Source organism: Pithys albifrons, chromosome Z (genome assembly GCF_047495875.1).
Source record: "Pithys albifrons albifrons isolate INPA30051 chromosome Z, PitAlb_v1, whole genome shotgun sequence".
Lineage (NCBI taxonomy): Eukaryota > Metazoa > Chordata > Aves > Passeriformes > Thamnophilidae > Pithys > Pithys albifrons.
Genome location: NC_092497.1, coordinates 72,356,709 through 72,373,058, shown reverse-complemented (window position 1 = coordinate 72,373,058; position 16,350 = coordinate 72,356,709). Strand labels below are relative to the sequence as shown.

The 16,350-nt window shown below is 41.3% G+C and overlaps 1 protein-coding gene across 1 annotated transcript; it reads left to right on the top strand.

Moving 5' to 3' along the window:
• The first annotated feature begins 164 nt into the window (after window positions 1-164).
• On the top strand, window positions 165-6,538 carry RFK (riboflavin kinase). Its single transcript, XM_071581059.1, has 4 exons — window positions 165-385; window positions 1,734-1,885; window positions 3,011-3,113; window positions 3,658-6,538. Exons 1-4 carry the CDS (start codon window positions 304-306, stop codon window positions 3,786-3,788), a joined length of 468 nt encoding a protein of 155 aa, XP_071437160.1. The 5' UTR covers window positions 165-303; the 3' UTR covers window positions 3,789-6,538.
• The last annotated feature ends 9,812 nt before the right edge of the window (window positions 6,539-16,350 follow it).

The following is a 16,350-nucleotide window of genomic DNA, read 5'->3' as shown; positions in this document are numbered from 1 at the left end:
GCGGGGGTGCGCGGGGCCGCAGGCGGAAGCAAAGGGCACTGCGGTTCCCGTGAGGAGCGGCCCCTCCCGCGCCGGGCCGCCCTGCCGGCGGTGTGCGCCACACTGGGCATGCGGCACGGACAAGCGCATTGTGGAGGGTGGGCCGGCGCCGAAGAAGGCTTGTGCGGCTGGAGAGCAGGAGCGCCCCGCCCGGTTCCTCCCCTGCCGGTGGTAGCGCCCGGGCGAGGCGCTGCGGGTCGGGCGCTGCGGCGGTGCCGGACAGAGCTGCGGGCAGCTCTGGCGGCGGCTCTTTCTGCGCCCGCCATGGGGCACCTGCCGTACTTCTGCCGGGGGGAAGTGGTAAAGGGCTTCGGCAGGGGCTCCAAGGAGCTCGGCATCCCCACCGGTGAGCGGGGCGGGGGCGGCACCTCCCGGGAAGGGTGCCGGCCGGGTGTCCGCCGGGCTGGACCCGACGGCGGGACTGGGGGTCCACGCCGGGTCCCGGGAGCGCTCCCACCGGCGAGATCCCGGGCCGGGGCTGCTGCAGCCGGGCCCTGTCGGGGCCCCTGAGCGCAGCCGAACCTGCTCCCGCCGAGCGGGCAGCGGGACCGCCGTGATAAGCTCGCCAGAGCTGTGATAAGGTCGCCAGAGCCCGGGAGCTGCCCGGCTGCCCTGCGCTCTCCCCGATTGTCGGCACTCGACTTTCCGAAAGCAGCTCTGCTTTGTTCTGTGTCAGCGTTTTCCTGAGGCGTTTTTTGCCTCCTACTCTGCTTACAGTGTTGCACTCTCCTTTGTGTTATTCCCCGGCCCTCAATGTGTTAAAGGTTTCGCTTGGTTTTCCTTCCTTTGTTTAGTGATCGTCATGATGTGTACAGGATGTAGATAAGTGATCCCCGGTGCTGTGGCACCTTGGAAAAATATCTGGTTTTTATAAACGTCAGATTAGAATAAGAAAAGGAGTAGGCTGTGGGAATTGCGGTAAGGAAGAAAGTTCAAGGGGAGTGAAGCAGAGGTTAAAACAGAGCGGGTGGGTGTGGCCTACAGCGAATATATTTTCCTATTGACTAAATTGCAGTTGTTTAAATGCAGACAGGTAAATAGTGCATGAGAATTTTGATCTGCCTTAAACAGCCGCTGAAGTCAGCAGTCATATTGCACTAACAAGTGCAAAACTTTATGAGACCACTCGTGGTGCTGTATTTCTGACAACATCTGTTAAATTCAGACAGAAGGGAATTTTCCTGTTAATATGTGGTTTTCAAAGAAAATCATATAAATCCATAGATGCCTCCAAAAGGCAACTTGTACAAAATTAAAAAGTGGCTAAATAATAATTGCATATTTTATACATATTTTATACTAAAAAGTAAATAGTTCTAGGGTTCTGTTTTATAGTGCAGAAACTTATTTTTTTGTCTTCATCTTTCACAACTTTAAAGCTGTGATAATTTTCCTAAGAATGAAATGTATCCTGGCTGGATATATGACATGTTTATTAATTATTATTGCAAAAGAGAAAGCAAACTATAAAATACAGTATGTGTAAGAGATGTAATAGATCTGGTATTGCCACAGGGATAGAATTTTATGAAACTGTTTTATACTTTGCCAAATGGCATGTTCTATTAATAACATCATCACTGGTGTTATGTTTGTAAATGGTATGTAGGCACAGTTTGGTTTCTAAGTATTTGAAGATCCTGATATGCCCTTGCACAGTCTCTCACATTTTGTACTTTCTAAAATTTTTGCAGCTAACTTTTCTGAGCAGGTAGTTGAAAGATTTCCATCTGATATCTCTACTGGTATATACTATGGATGGGCCTGTGTTGGAAATGGAGATGTGCATAAAATGGTTTTGAGCATAGGATGGAACCCTTTCTATAAAAATATTAAGAAATCAGTGGTAAGAATTTTTCTTTGTGTGGGATTTTTATTATAATACATCAACCAGATATTGAGTTTTACTGAGATTAGCAGAATGTGATTCATGAATGGGATCTAGGAATTTGGTCTTAGAAGTGCATTTTGGTAGGAAGTTAAGCTTAAGTTGATAAATGTGTTGAATCTACCACTTATGAGAGCCTGCAACATACTAATATGGGCTGCAACATACTAATAATCTGTTGTTCTCTGCAGTCTTTCTGCAGTTCAAATAAGAGATGTTGGAATCTTAATTTGTAATGATTTTTTTAATATGTAATGATCTTAAATTATGGAATCCATACATGAGGTGCTATGTCTTGATATAGAGAATAAATATTCAAAGGTACGTAATTGAAGAATGGAGAAGTTAAAATTCTGAGCTGTGGGAGCTGTGGTTTTCTTGCTTTCAGGTGCTGGTGCTTTTCCTGAGTCTTGCAGAGCTCTGTTTTATTAAGTTAAGACAATTTTACTTGGGCATTAATCTCTACTTCTAAGCATTTGTCTTAGGCAAATGTAAACATTTAAAAAATTTTGCAGGTAACTTTTCTGAGCAAGTAGTTAAAAGCTCTGCTGGTGTATGCTGTGGGTCAGCCTGTTTTGAAGAGGGATGTGTGCATCAAATGTTTTTGAGTGCAAGGTCAAACTATGTCTCAACCTGCACTTGCTCTTGAATATTGTCAGTCAGTTCCCATGTGAGCTAGTTGTAAAAGCTCTCCTTAAGCCAATAACTTCAATCAAAATCTTCATAGTTGTTTGGATCCATCAACTCTGAAACATTAAGCTTTTTTTCTGATTTCCTTCCTTGGCAATCTTACCTCTGAGAAGCAGTGAAGGTTTTCTCCTGAGTATTGTCTGTTCTTTTCTTTTGGCTGTCAGAATACTCTTTAAGTGAGTAGTTCTTTTAACTTCCATGCGAAGTGCAATTCTCCTTCACAACATAAACTAAAGCCCTAGTGTTTTAATCTTGCATTGCCCATGCTAAACTAAATGTCCCTTTTATTGTTATATGTTGAGGAAACTTTGAATTATGGATCTTAGGTCTACATGCTTACATAGAGGGAAATTAAAATTTATAATAAATGCTGACTTACTTCTCTTGCTTTAGGAAACACACATTATCCACACCTTCAAAGAAGACTTTTATGGAGAAATTCTTAGTATAGTCATAGTTGGATATATTCGACCAGAAAAAAACTTTGATTCCTTAGGTCAGTATTGGAGCTCTCCCTCAAACTGATTTCTTTTACATCTTACTCGTGCAAATTCTGTGTCTTCCCTTCCATTATGAGATGTTTTTTTTTCTGTTAACCTCTGAAATGTCAGTAAAACGTTTTCATTGTCTAAAGAACCCAACACCTTACCCCCCCCTCCCATCTTCCTGTGTATCACACTAGAAAACTATTTTTCTTTCACTTGTCTGTGGAGTATTTTTTAAATCGAGAACTTGTAAAAGCATCAGTTCAGTGTGTTAATTTCTTTTTTAAATGCACTTCTCTTAGTATTGGAACAGAACTGTTGAAGCCTTTTGGAAAAAGAAAAGAGTAGTGCTTGTAATGGGTAGAAAGGCAACACTGTCTTGTTTAAAAAAAGAAAGAGGTGTTTTAAAACCAAAGAATTCTGCCTTTCAAACCTCATAGTTACGTTCTACTTCCGTGGTTATTGTTTGATATTTTGTAGTACCCTGTGTTTTCACTTGATACTGTGTTCAAAATTCAAACCAACTCTTAAATATCCCCATTCTTATCTTTTCAGAGGCACTCATTTCAGCAATTCAAGAAGACATTGAAGAAGCAAAAAGACAGCTAGATTTACCCGAACATCTTAAACTCAAAGAAGATAACTTTTTTCATCTGCCAGAAGGCCCAATAGTAAACAAACACTGAGAAAACCAATATAGTTTTTTGTTTGTTTGCTTGTTTTAATTTCTTTTTCTCATTTTTCTCCCCTGTCATGGAGCTTTTATATTTGCATTGCTTTCATAGGTACTTTGTTGTCATATGTCTGTTAGGTAGCTGAGATTAGAACAAATCATACAAAATTATTTCGGTTTTCTTTGTTCAGTTCATCATTAACCCAGTTGTGCAAAGGAGCTTGAAGTCTGTATTAGGTCCTTACAGATAAATTCTATATCCTAAAGTCACCAGTTTTTCAGAGATTGAAGCACATTCAGAACATGACCAAAGGTAATTGTAACCCTAAGGTATGAATAATTCACTTAATGAAGAATGTCTGTTTTTAACATACAGAATGTTATTCCATATTCTCTTCTCATTTTTATGTCATTTTTAGATCTGGATTTTAGATTAGAAAATTTCACAGAATGACAGACTATTCTCAGTTGGAAGGGACCCACAAGGATCATCAAGTCCTACCCTTAAGTCAATGGCCCACACAGGGGATTGAACCTATGACCTTGGCATTATTACAAGCAAGTTTTAACCAACTGAGCTTGCTGTTGATTAAGTCAGAAATTTCCAGTGGTTAGATATAGATATGGATAACAATAGCAAGTTTAATTCTCTGTAGTTCTCATTTTTTATGTCTACATAGCTGTCATGGTTGAAGCTCTTGCTTTAATTGTAAATACTTATTTTAATTTTATTTGAAATGAAGGAAATCACTGTTGCTCTTTGTGTCACTGGAATCTGAGCTATCCTTTTTCATAGTTGACTGTACATAATGACTACACATGGCCTACATAGTTTACTTCTGGGAAGGTGTTTCACTTGATTTTAACAGATGAATGGCAGTGTAAAAGTCAACCTGTAAAGGTTCAGGGGCAAAATAGAACAATATAAAAAGACTTCTGCTCACTGGGCCTTAAGGGAAAAGAGATAGTGAGAGGCAAACTTGTGTTTTATATGCTGCTGGTATTTGTTAAGAGAAAATGGGGGAAATCTTGAGGTTTTTCACTGCACTGGCAATAATATGTCTGACTTCAGGGCTGGCATTATTGTAAGGCACAGAAAAATCTCATTAATGCTCTGCACTGAGTGCAGGTACGAGCTAAAGTTGTGGCTGACCAAGTAGATGAGTGTATACAGATGAAAGCTATTGGGGATGCATTGCATAATGTATCAACTCTATAGTGAATATCTGTTATTTATTACCAGTCATTGCAGACAGCCTTACTCTGAAATGTGGGGATACAAATGGGGATTGTACTGATCTCAGAAGGTTGCTAACTATTCTATGATTCTGTGAGAGGTAAATGGAGGGACTACTGTCAGAATTGACAGTAATTTGGAAAATAGTTCTCATAGCATGTAATGTGTGATTCCAAATCTACTCTTCTTTTCCTCTGATAAATTTTTCTGTCCCCTGTTTGGTGAATGAAATCAGTTAAGCTGCAGTGACTTTGTCACATTCATAATCTTTTGACATCTGCCTGTGATGTTTCTGGAACATATTCTGAAATGCAGAATGATTCTTTGACTATGTCTTAGCTGGGGTTCTCTGAACTACTATGTTCAGTATGGAATGCACAATTTCCATTGTGAAATTTAATGAATTTACTCCTTGTTCTCTCTTGTTTGAATCCTGCCTTTTCACTCTAGGTTTTAAGAGAGTTTTAACGACATAGCTTTTTGGATCTTTGTGGCAGGTGCTGTCACAATGATAATTTCACTTTGTACTGTTTTAAATTTTAGCCAGTATCATGGGCTATTGTTGGGAAGAGGTCTCAAGGAAATCAAGGACTCATGTTTGTTCTTTAGGACTTCAGGAGAAACTTGATTTCATTTAAATAAATTATCCACTAGTGCTGTTGGTAGCAGAGGCAGGTTCAATACAGGGAGAGAGGGACACGGAACATCAGTTATCAGCAACTAGATATATTTTGTTTTAAAGGATAACAAATAATTTAGTGGTGTTTTACTATATAGTATGTTGGAAACTGTATTTCTAAGAAGTCTGTAAAAGAATTGTCTTGCAAAAGTGACAGTTGAAATTTGTTACATTTTAAAATGGAGGGATGAAGGGAAAATTGTGCTTTGTAGAGTTTATGCATTCTCCAGATTGTATAAATGTTAAAAGGATATATTTTACTACTCCTTTTAGAGAATAAACAAAAGCCACACTAGTCATCAGAATAGATTGTTGTTTATCATGATACTGTAGCTAAACACTCATAGCTGCCTTTAAAATTGTTTTTTGCCAGTAATGTCATGTGTCAGTTATGGAAACCATAGTGCCTTAAGCTGGTTGTCTGAATAATACTCTTCTGTCTCTGCTAATAAATGCTACTATCAAAAATTCAATTTGTCATTTGGTTATAAAGCTACTGTGCTATGGATAGAAAACAGTGGCAAAGGGAAAACTTGAGAGACTTAGTTTGCTCTCACATCCTAGCCAAGGTGTGATATATGGATACACTGAACTAATAAACTGCTCTTTATGTGTTTGTCTTGAAATGAGAGAAAATGTTATTGCATTCATTTGGCTGAGTGTACCTGTTCTTACTATTTAAGAGAAAACGTTATATGTCACTGTTTAAACTCAGTACATAATTGCTAGTGCAGTATAAACTTTAAGAAGGGTTTTATTTTTCTATTATGTACAAATAACTGTATTTATTTTGGTTGATGTTGCTACACTGTACCAATTACTAAAGGAACTGTAATTGACAAAATTATCCTTCTTGTCTTGGGTTTCCTTTTCCTTTGCCATTTCTTAGCAGTGTTACTAGTCTCCATTTTATGCAAAGCTAGGGAGGACTGCCTAAAATGCTAAAATGATGAAAGAGTAGCAAGATACTGTTCAACCTTCCTATTGTGTCTAAAAACTGGTCCCACTCTGAAGACTTCAGTGCCTCAGTCCGAGCTTGTGGGAGATAGAGCCTTAGAATTCACAGCCTGAAACTGCTGAATTGGTTTGTCTATACACTCCCATTCAAAGCTTTTTAAAGAGCTGTTTGTTTCTTTTAGGATTCAGATAGAAGGAACTACATTCTTCTGCATTCTGCTTCAACTGTTAAAATTTCATCAAAGATTTATCTCCTGTTGCTGAAGGAGAGACAAACCTGTATCTTAAAACACCTTACATGGTTCTGGACTCTTGGGGAAAACTTATACTTCCACACTTGGCAACTGTTTCTATATAAAGCTTTATATAAACTCTGTGTAGCATCACTGATGTTACATCAAGAAAGAATGTAACACATTGTGATGCTACATGTGGTAAGAGTTGCTTTTTTAATGTCACATGCTGTGTGTTCTTCAGTGTAGACTGCTATTTGTCAGAAAACATTATTTAGTCAACACAGTGCCCAGACTGGAGATACGGATTTAAGAGTGAGAAATCCTCAAGCACCTATATTGTTCATGACTCTTTTGTAGCACTCAGCTTCCAAGTAACTTCCAAGTATCAAGATTTTTCTACTAGTTTTTTCTGGAACTAAATCAAAAGGCAAACCACCTCTAATGTACTTTTCTTCACTTCCTTTCTAGTAAAACTTAAGAATAGAGTCATGGAAGAAGACATTTTTCCCATTGCATGCACTCCACTGGAAAAAGAAAGGATGAGGAGCTCTAGTAGCTTACCCTTTCTTTCAAAATCAAATTACTGATTTACATGAAAGGTAACTGAATGGTAAATGGTACAGGAGATATGAGTTTACATTATCATTTTGAAAAAGCATTATTAATAAGAAAGTAAAGAGAGACAATTCTCTAGGAGGGGAAAATTAAAACTAGTTAAGAGCACCAGGTTTGAGAAACCACGGATAAATGAGAATAGCAGAGAAATGGTTACAGGGTGTGGAAAGGAGAAAACAGAAAAAGATCTTAAGATGAAGCAAAGTTTTTGAAGCATTTTGGGTTTCTAACTGTATTCCTTTAGCATGTCTTTCTTGGGATGGTGGCTGGAAGGAGGCAAGAGAATAGAAACAGGCATTGGCTTTGTGGGAAAGGATTAGTGGGTTTGAATTTCTTCAGGATTTTTCAGAACCATGTTGAATGCATAGACACAATTAGTCCGTAAAGTAAGAAGCAGTATCTCAAAACCTTTTGTGCTGAGTTCTGTGTGTGTTTATTAAATAGTTTGATTTGTTGTACGGTTTTCTATGAACTTTCTCAAGAGATATTTGTGAATAGCGAGCAACTGCCTCTGAGTGAGTAGCTTTTTGACAAATGACCTTTTATAAAGTTTTTGACTCTTCTTGGTCTCGCTTTGCGCTTTGAGCAAACAGTTGTAATTGGCAACATCAGAAAACTGATATGACTCTGTACGTATCTAGTTTGGGCATCCTTGACCACTATTTTTAAAATGCCGGTTAAATGTCTTTCTCACAATTTGCTTCCTCACTACTGAATCCTTCTAATGTTATCCATCAGTTAGTTGTTGCTCTCTCTAGAAGATCCCTTCAAGGCAGTTCTCTGCTGTCTAGTAAAGCATGAACATTTTCACCGTAGCCATACAATGTAAAATCATGCGATCTTCCTGCTGTGTTTCGGGAGCAAGCTTCTCATCTGAGCTGCCGCTTGAATCCTTCCAAAAGCACTGCTTTTCTGGGAGAAAACAAGATACTAGTACTGCTTCTCTCCTTCTCTCCTGCAGCTGATAAATGCAAAACATGCTGGTAATGTTATGGACAAACCAAAAGAAAACCCCTGGAAAAAAACTGGCATTTGAGAAGAATTCAGAGATCTTAATTTTTTAAATACATACTCAGAAATGTAGTTTTGTTCCAGTCTTACCTGCACTAGGGCAGGCCAAATTATTTTTAAAAACCCCAGATTTTACTTTTAGAATGCTTATTTATTGCTTTGGGGAGGGGGGAGGTTGATTTATTTTTGTTTGTTTTTCTGGTTTTGGGGGGTTTTTTGGCTGTATGTGTTTGGAGGGTTCTTTTACTATTGAGAGTTAATCTATCTATCTATCTATCTATCTATGTAAAAGTTTTGGTAAAATGATGATGTTAGTCTAAGAACTGATAAACCAAAGGCTTCCTAGATCAATTTCTTGTAGGGATTTAGGGATGCTTAGGTGTACCTTGGATTAAGTCTTTGGTCTTTGATAGGAATCAGATTATATAAATCACAGTGATAAAGCAGAATGTTAATCTAAACAAAGGTAGAATAGCAGGATATTACAAATAGTCTTTTTCAACATCACCATTTGAATTTATTTTTCATTCTTTTTGTTTCATCCACTGTTTTACCTGGAGAACTTCTCCTAATAAGAACTTGAGTTGAAGTGACAGATCAGATGTGCTTTTCCAAGTAACCTAATTATTATGTTGCCTTTAACATACAAACCCTTATTTTGTCCTTTTTAATGTCATGTGATTTCATATTCCTCTTTGTTACTGAAGGTGCAATAATTAAATCAGAAGTGGATTCCACAGAACTCTTTAAAACTTCCAGAGGAATCATGAAGTCTTTAGAGCATCTAACACAAAAAAAAAATCTACTAAGGAATTATGGTATAAAAATTAGTCTTTCTCACATATTATTCCTTTGTAAAGATAAGTCTTAAGTGATTAACAGCTCTCTAGGTCTGTTTATTCTTGCAACTGTGAAGGAACTACTGTGAGGCTTAGTCTACTCTCTTAGCCATCTGATCCTACTGGCAAATAACAGCACTTTTGTGGTAGTTTTCTTGAGCTCAGCATGCTAGAAAATTACTAAATACAGTGCAATAATTTTGTAAGAAAGGCAGCAGAGTCGAAAAGTATTAAAGAGTTCTCTAAATTAATAACTTCCGTCCTATTCAAAGGTTGTCTTCCTCATTGTCTTTGAGGAGACCATCTTTAACTTATTACTGTTGCCATCCTATCCCAGAAATGCCACATCTTCAGCTTCTGTCTCAATCACTTGATGTGCTTGAAGTAGTTGCCTATGTGAAAAGGAAAGGCTTTGGATTGAATCATAGCTTCTCCCTCTCACCTTCACTAAAAGCTATGCTTCATCATGCTGTACTTCCAGATCTGTGTAATGGTTTCAACAAAAATGAAAAGCAGAATCAGCTGGTAAGAGAGTAAGTGGTTTGGGTTTTGCTCTCTGATGATAGAGTGTATCATAACATACAGTCATCTGATAACAGCATTTAAAAAACAGAAACTATGTGAGATAAGGAAAGGGGGGGGTCTTTCTTTTAAAAGACCTGGTAGAACTTGTAGGTCACTGTACCATTTTTAATGTGTTGGAGATACTGCCATACGCTTCAAATACCACAGCTGTGCTCTTGTAGCTGTGATAGTGTAAGGCTAAAGACAGAGGGGGTTGGTAAGACAGCAGTGGGCATTTTTATTAGATATAATATAGTTAGAAGCAGAGAAGCTAACAGGGAAACAAACCCAACTTACTTCTAACCTTAGGCTAGAAACACAAAACAGCCAGAAATACAATTTTAATTATGGCATCCAGAAAAAAACTGAAGACTGGTGGTGTGTCCTGAGCCTGCTTTCCTATTTCTATCAGACTGGTTTATTAAGAACATTTATTCACTCTACAGATCTTCTATGTGCAAGACACCATAGCTATTTCAAAGTCAACGAGGTGTTTTTGCGTGATAATAAGAGATTGCTATCCGCTAAAATAAGTACTTTCCAATCAGCTGTTTTATGAAAAGCATGGATATTCCAAAAACATTTGTAAGTGAGAGAATGTGGGATCTCCCATATCAGGTACAAGTAAAGCCCAGTTATTCTGGTGATGGAGCAGAGGCAACATGTGTGCCTTCAGCTCAGCACTACACTTTTGCTCTTTCCTGCTTTTCATTTCTAAATGTCAGTCTAGTCAATGGGTTCGGTTGGGTTTACTATATTTCACAGAATCATGGAATGTGTCAGGTTGGAAGGGACCACAGTGGGTCATCTGGTCCAACCTCCATGCTCAAGCAGGGTTATCCTAGAGTGGATAGGAAAGGATTGTGACCAGACCATTTTTTAGTATCTCCAGTGAGGGAGACTCCACAACCCCTCTGGGGAATCTGTTTCAGTGCATGTCACCTGCAAAGTAAAGAAGTCCTTATGTTCAGATGGAACTTCCATCAATTTCTACCCATTGCCTCTGTTTCTATGGCTTGGCACCACTGAGAAGAGCCTGGGTCCATCTTCTTGGTACCCCTCCTCTTTTCAAGGCTGACAGGCCCAACTCTTTCAGCCTTTCCTCATAAGAGAGATGCTCCAGTCCCTTGATCAACTTTGTACCTCTCCACTGGATCTGGTACAGAATCTCCATGTGTCTCTTGTCCTGAGGAGCCCAGAACTGGACACAGTACTCCTGATGTGCCTCACCAGGGCTTAATAGAGGGTCAGGATCACCCCCCTTAACCTGCTAGCAGTGCTCTTCCTGATGCATCCCAGGATTATATTGCCATTCTTGGCCACAAGGACACACTGCTGGCTCATGAGGCAGCTTCTTGTCCACCAGGACCCCCAGGTCCTTCTCCACAGAACTGCTTTCCAGCAGGTCAGTCCCCAGCCTGTACTGGTGCCTGGGTCTATTATTCCCCAGATGCAGGGCCCTGCACTTGCCTTTGTTGAATTTCAGATAGTTCCTCTCTGCCCATCTCTCCAACCTGAAGGGCTGCACAGCACCCTGGGGTATCACCTACTCCTCCCAGTTTTGTGTTATCAGTGAACTTGATGAGGAGGCATCTGTCTGCTCAGTGTAGAACTCTGGGGAACACCACTAGTGACAGGCCTCCAGCTAGGTTCTGTGCTACTAATGACCCTCTGGCATCTGCCATTCAGACAGTTCTCAATCCACCTCACTGTCCATTCATCTGACCCATACTTCTTAAGTGTGCCTATGAAGATGCTGTGAGAAACAGTGTTGAAAACTTATCATGATTCCCTGCTGCTTCTTGTATTAGTTTTGATTAGAATCCTAAGCTTTCAATATGGTTTTCCTTCTATGCTAATGAAATAAGTTGTCTCAACATCAACTCCATCACCTTTCAGACAATATCCCAATGCCACTACTTCATCACCAAAAGCAAACCTGGGTCTCAGTAGAAAAGAGAACCAGACAACACAAAGAAAACAAATGTGAAACCTGACAACAGTTTCATCTTTGTCCACTCAACTTCGTCTAATGGTGAAATTTTTCAAAGTCTGGAGATTTTGTTGGTACTGATTATGAGGGGCAGCCTTTAATTTTGCAATCAGATACAAATTAAATGCCTCAACTTGTGTAGTTCTTTCGCCACAGAAGAAATGGGTTTTTTCATGTCTGAAAGTTCACAGAATGGACAGTTGTGATTAAAAAGATTTTCCTACTGAAAATCATGAAGAGTATTATTTCCAGTAATAAAAGCAGATGTTTCCCAAGAACAGCCTTGCAAAGTTGCCAAGAAAATCGGTCACAAAAAGGTGAAACATTTATCCTTGGCCTTTGAACCAATGCTACATGAAAACAGCAAATGACAGGGTTTAGTCATAGAAAGACCTTTAACTTGTGAGTTAAAATTTTACTCAGGTTACTATGACAGGTTATGTTGCATAATACTGCAGGAGAACTAATTAATTAATAACAAAGTTCCTTGCCTTTACAGGAAGACTGATAGTTTGGAGAATCATCTCTCCTCTTCCAGCCTATTGTTTGTGGTTCCTTATATAAAAACAAGTCTCAAGTATTTGTGTCTTCTTGTTGAACTATTTTTTGTATTTCTTTCTGCCCCTATCTCTACCATGCAGGATCCCATAAGCCTTTGTTTAAAATGTTCACTCTGTACCTCCTCTGTTGCCACTGAATGAATGTGAGGTCAGCACACTTTGCCCACAAATGAAAAAGCACAATCCAACCTATGAGGGTAGCATGGCAAAGTGGCATTTTAATTTTTAAGTATAATGATCTTTTCATAGAATCAGAATCATATAGTCGACTGGATTGAAAAAGACCTCCTAGATCATCGAGTCCAACCCTTGGTCCAACTCCAGTCCATTTACTAGATCATGGCACTCAGTGCCACGTCCAATCTCAGTTTTAAAAATCTCTAGGGATGTTGAATCCACCACCTCTCTGGGCAGCCCATTCCAATGCCTGATTACTCTCTCTGGAAAGAATTTTTTTCTGATATCCAACTTAAATTTCCCCTGGCAGAGCTTGAGCCCATGCCCCCTTGTTCTATTGCTGAGTGCCTGGGAGAAGAGACCAACCCCCACCTGGCTAGAACTACCCTTCAGGTAGTTCTAGACAGTGCTGAGGTCACCTCTGAGCCTCCTCTTCTCCAGGCTAAACGACCCCAGCTCCCTCACCCTCTCCCCATAGGACTTATGCTCCAGTCCCTTCACCAGCCTTGTTGCTCTTCTCTGGACTCGCTCCAGCACCTCAATATCCTTTCTGAATTGAGGGGCCCAGAACTGAACACAGTACTCAAGGTGTGACCTCACCAACACAGAGTACAGGGGAAGGATCACTTCCCTGGTCCTGCTGGCCACGCTATTTTTGATACAGGACAGGATCCCATTGGCCTTCTTGGCCACCTGGGCACACTGTTGGCTCATGTTGATCTTCCTGTCAATTAGTACTCCAAGGTCCCTTTCTGCCTGGCTGCTCTCCAGCCACTCTGTGCCCAGCCTGTAGCACTGCAGGGGGTTGTTGTGGCCAAAGTGCAGGACTCAGCACTTGGCCTTGTTGAACCTCATCCCATTGCAATCAGCCCATCTCTCAAGTCTATCCAGATCTCTCTGCAGAGCCCTCCTGCCTTCCAACAGGTCGACACTCCCTCCCAACTTGGTGTCATCAGCAAATTTGCTGGTGATGGACTCAATCTCCTCATCTAAATCATTACTAAAGATGTAAAACAGGACTGGACCCAACACAGACCCCTGGGGAACACCACTAGTGATCAGCCGCCAGCTGGATGCAGCTCCGTTCACCAGCACTCTCTGGACCCAACCCTCCAGCCAGCTCCTAATCCAGGAGAGGGTACACTTGTCCAAGCCATGGGCTACCAGCTTTTCCAGGAGTATATTATGGGAGACAGTGTCAAAGGCCTTGCTGAAGTCCAGATAGACCACATCCATAGCCTTCCCCTCATCCACCAGGTGGGTCACCTGATCGTAAAAAGAGATCAGGTTGGTGAGACAGGACCTGCCCCTCCTAAACCCATGCTGGCTGGTTCTAATCCCTTGTCCATCCTGAAGGTGCTGTGTGATTGCACTCAGGATGATCTGCTCCATAACCCTGCCAGGCATGGAGGTCAGGCTGACAGGCCTGTAGTTGCCAGGGTCCTGCTTGCAGCCCTTTTTGTGGATTGGGGTGACATTGGCCAACTTCCAATCATCTGGGACGTCCCCAGAGAGCCAGGACTGTTGGAAGATGATGGAGAGCGGTTTGGCAAGCTCTTCTGCCAGCTCCCTCATCACCCTGGGATGGATCCTGTCTGGTCCCATAGACTTGTGAGGATCCAGCTGGCTCAGTAAGTCACTATTTCCTCCCTCTACCTACCAGCTCCAGAGGCCAGTTGTCTTGAGGGCCACTTGTCTTACTGGTAAAAACTGAGGCAAAGTAGGTAAGTACCTCAGCCTTCTCCTCTCATCTTCCTTAACTATATTTCCCTCCAAGTCCAACAGAGAATGGAGGTTTTCCTTACCCCTCCTTTTGTTACTAATGTATTTATAGAATGACTTTTTGTTATCCCTAACAGAATTAGCCAAATTAACTTCAAATTGCACTTTTCTTTCCCTGATTTCTTTTCCTGCAAGACCTAGCTCTCTTCGTAAATTCTTCATAAATAGCTAGCCCTTTTTTCCACAGTCTTTAAACTTTCTTTTTATCCCTGATTTCTTTCAGAATCTCCCTATTTAACCAAGCTGGCCGTCTTCCCCTCCGGCTGGCCTTTTGGCACACTGGGACAGCCTGTTGCTGTGCATTCAAAATTTCCTGCTTGAAACATGTCCATCCCTCCTGGACCCCCTTGCCTTTAAGGGTTTTTTTCCCAGGGTATGCTCTGAATTAGTTTTTGAATAGGCCAAAATCTGCCCTTCTGAAGTCCAGTGTAGAGGTTTTAATGGTGGCTCTCCTTACCGCCTTGAGGACTGAAAATTCTATTATTTCATGGTCACTATGCCCCAGGCGGCCTCCAACCACTACATCATCCACCAGCCCCTCCCTGTTTGTAAACAGTAGGTCTAGCAGGGCCTTACCCCTGGTAGGCTCTACCAGTTGATGAAGGAAATTGTTGTCTATACACTCCAGGAACCTCCTTGACTGCCTCTTCTCTGCAGTATGAAGCTCCCAGCAGATATGTGGCAGGTTAAAGTCACCCACATGATCAAGGGCTGGAGATTTTGAGACATCTGCCAGCTGCTTGTAGAATAATTCATCCCCTTCATCATCCTGGTTGGGCGGTCTGTAACAGACACACACAAGGATATCAGCCTTATTTGCCTTCCCCCTGATTCTGGCCCACAGGCACTCAACCTTGTCACTGCTGACCTCAACTTCAACAGAGTCAAGAGACTCTCTAACATATAAAGCCACCCCTTCACCTCTCCTTCCCTGTCTGTCCTTTCTGAAGAGCTTGTAGCCCCCCATAGCAGCACTCCAGTCGTGTGAGTCATCCCACCACATTTCTGTGACAGCAACTATGTCATAGTTTTCCTGCTGCACTATGGCTTCCAGCTCCTCTTGTTTGTTTCCCATACTGCCTGCATTGGTGTACATGCACTTCAGCTGGGCCATTGATTTCATTCTCAACTCAGACTCTACACCCTTAGGCCTATCTCTGGAGAGCCCAGTTGCTGTCCCTTCCCCCTTCAAACCTAGTTTAAAGCCCTCCTAACCAACCCTGCCAACTTATGGGCTACCGTTCTTTTGCCCTTCCTAGATAAATGAAGCCCATCTGGCTTGAGGACATTAGGTATCATGGAGTTTGCCCCATGATCAAAAAACCCCAAAATTTTGACGATAGTACCACCCCCTAAGCCACCTATTGGTAAGCTGGGCCTTCCTAAACCTCTCCTCATTCATCCTGGCTAGCACAGAAACTGAGGCAATTACTACCTGTGCTCCTGTCCCTTGAAGTGATCCTGTCAGTGCCTTAAAATCTTTTTTAATTACCCTGGTACTTCTTTTACTGATGTCATCACTTCCAACCTGGACAACCAACAGCGGGTAATAGTCTGAGGGTTGGATAAGCTTAGGAAGTCTTATGTATTGTAACAGCTCCTCCTTTAGCAAAGCTTCCCTGCAGTGCCTAACTTCCAGCACTTGGGGGTGTCTTCTGACCAAATAGTGTATCTCTGGCATGCTACAGCATGGTTAAAATGTGCCAGCAGTAGCTCTCTGCAGTAAAGATCATCCGTGTTCTATGGGAACTTCTGATCCTATCAAGTGAGCAGTCTCTGGAGTCAGCTAAATCTGGCCTCTTGTTTCCACAGTATACTGGTCAGTGATGAATCTTTTCCCTTCAGTGCACGTGCTGAGAGGGCATCTCTGTGATCAGCAGGGGATGTCACAGGCTTTCTTAGCATGCTGCTCCTTCATTCAGAGA

Excerpts from the sequence above, each read along its gene's own strand:
- RFK (XM_071581059.1), top strand. The coding sequence starts at position 304 with ATGGGGCACCTGCCGTACTTCTGCCGGGGGGAAGTGGTAAAGGGCTTC. Across the intron at positions 386-1,733 it reads GGAGCTCGGCATCCCCACCG|CTAACTTTTCTGAGCAGGTA; the intron begins GTGAGCGGGGCG and ends AAATTTTTGCAG. Across the intron at positions 1,886-3,010 it reads AAAATATTAAGAAATCAGTG|GAAACACACATTATCCACAC; the intron begins GTAAGAATTTTT and ends CTCTTGCTTTAG.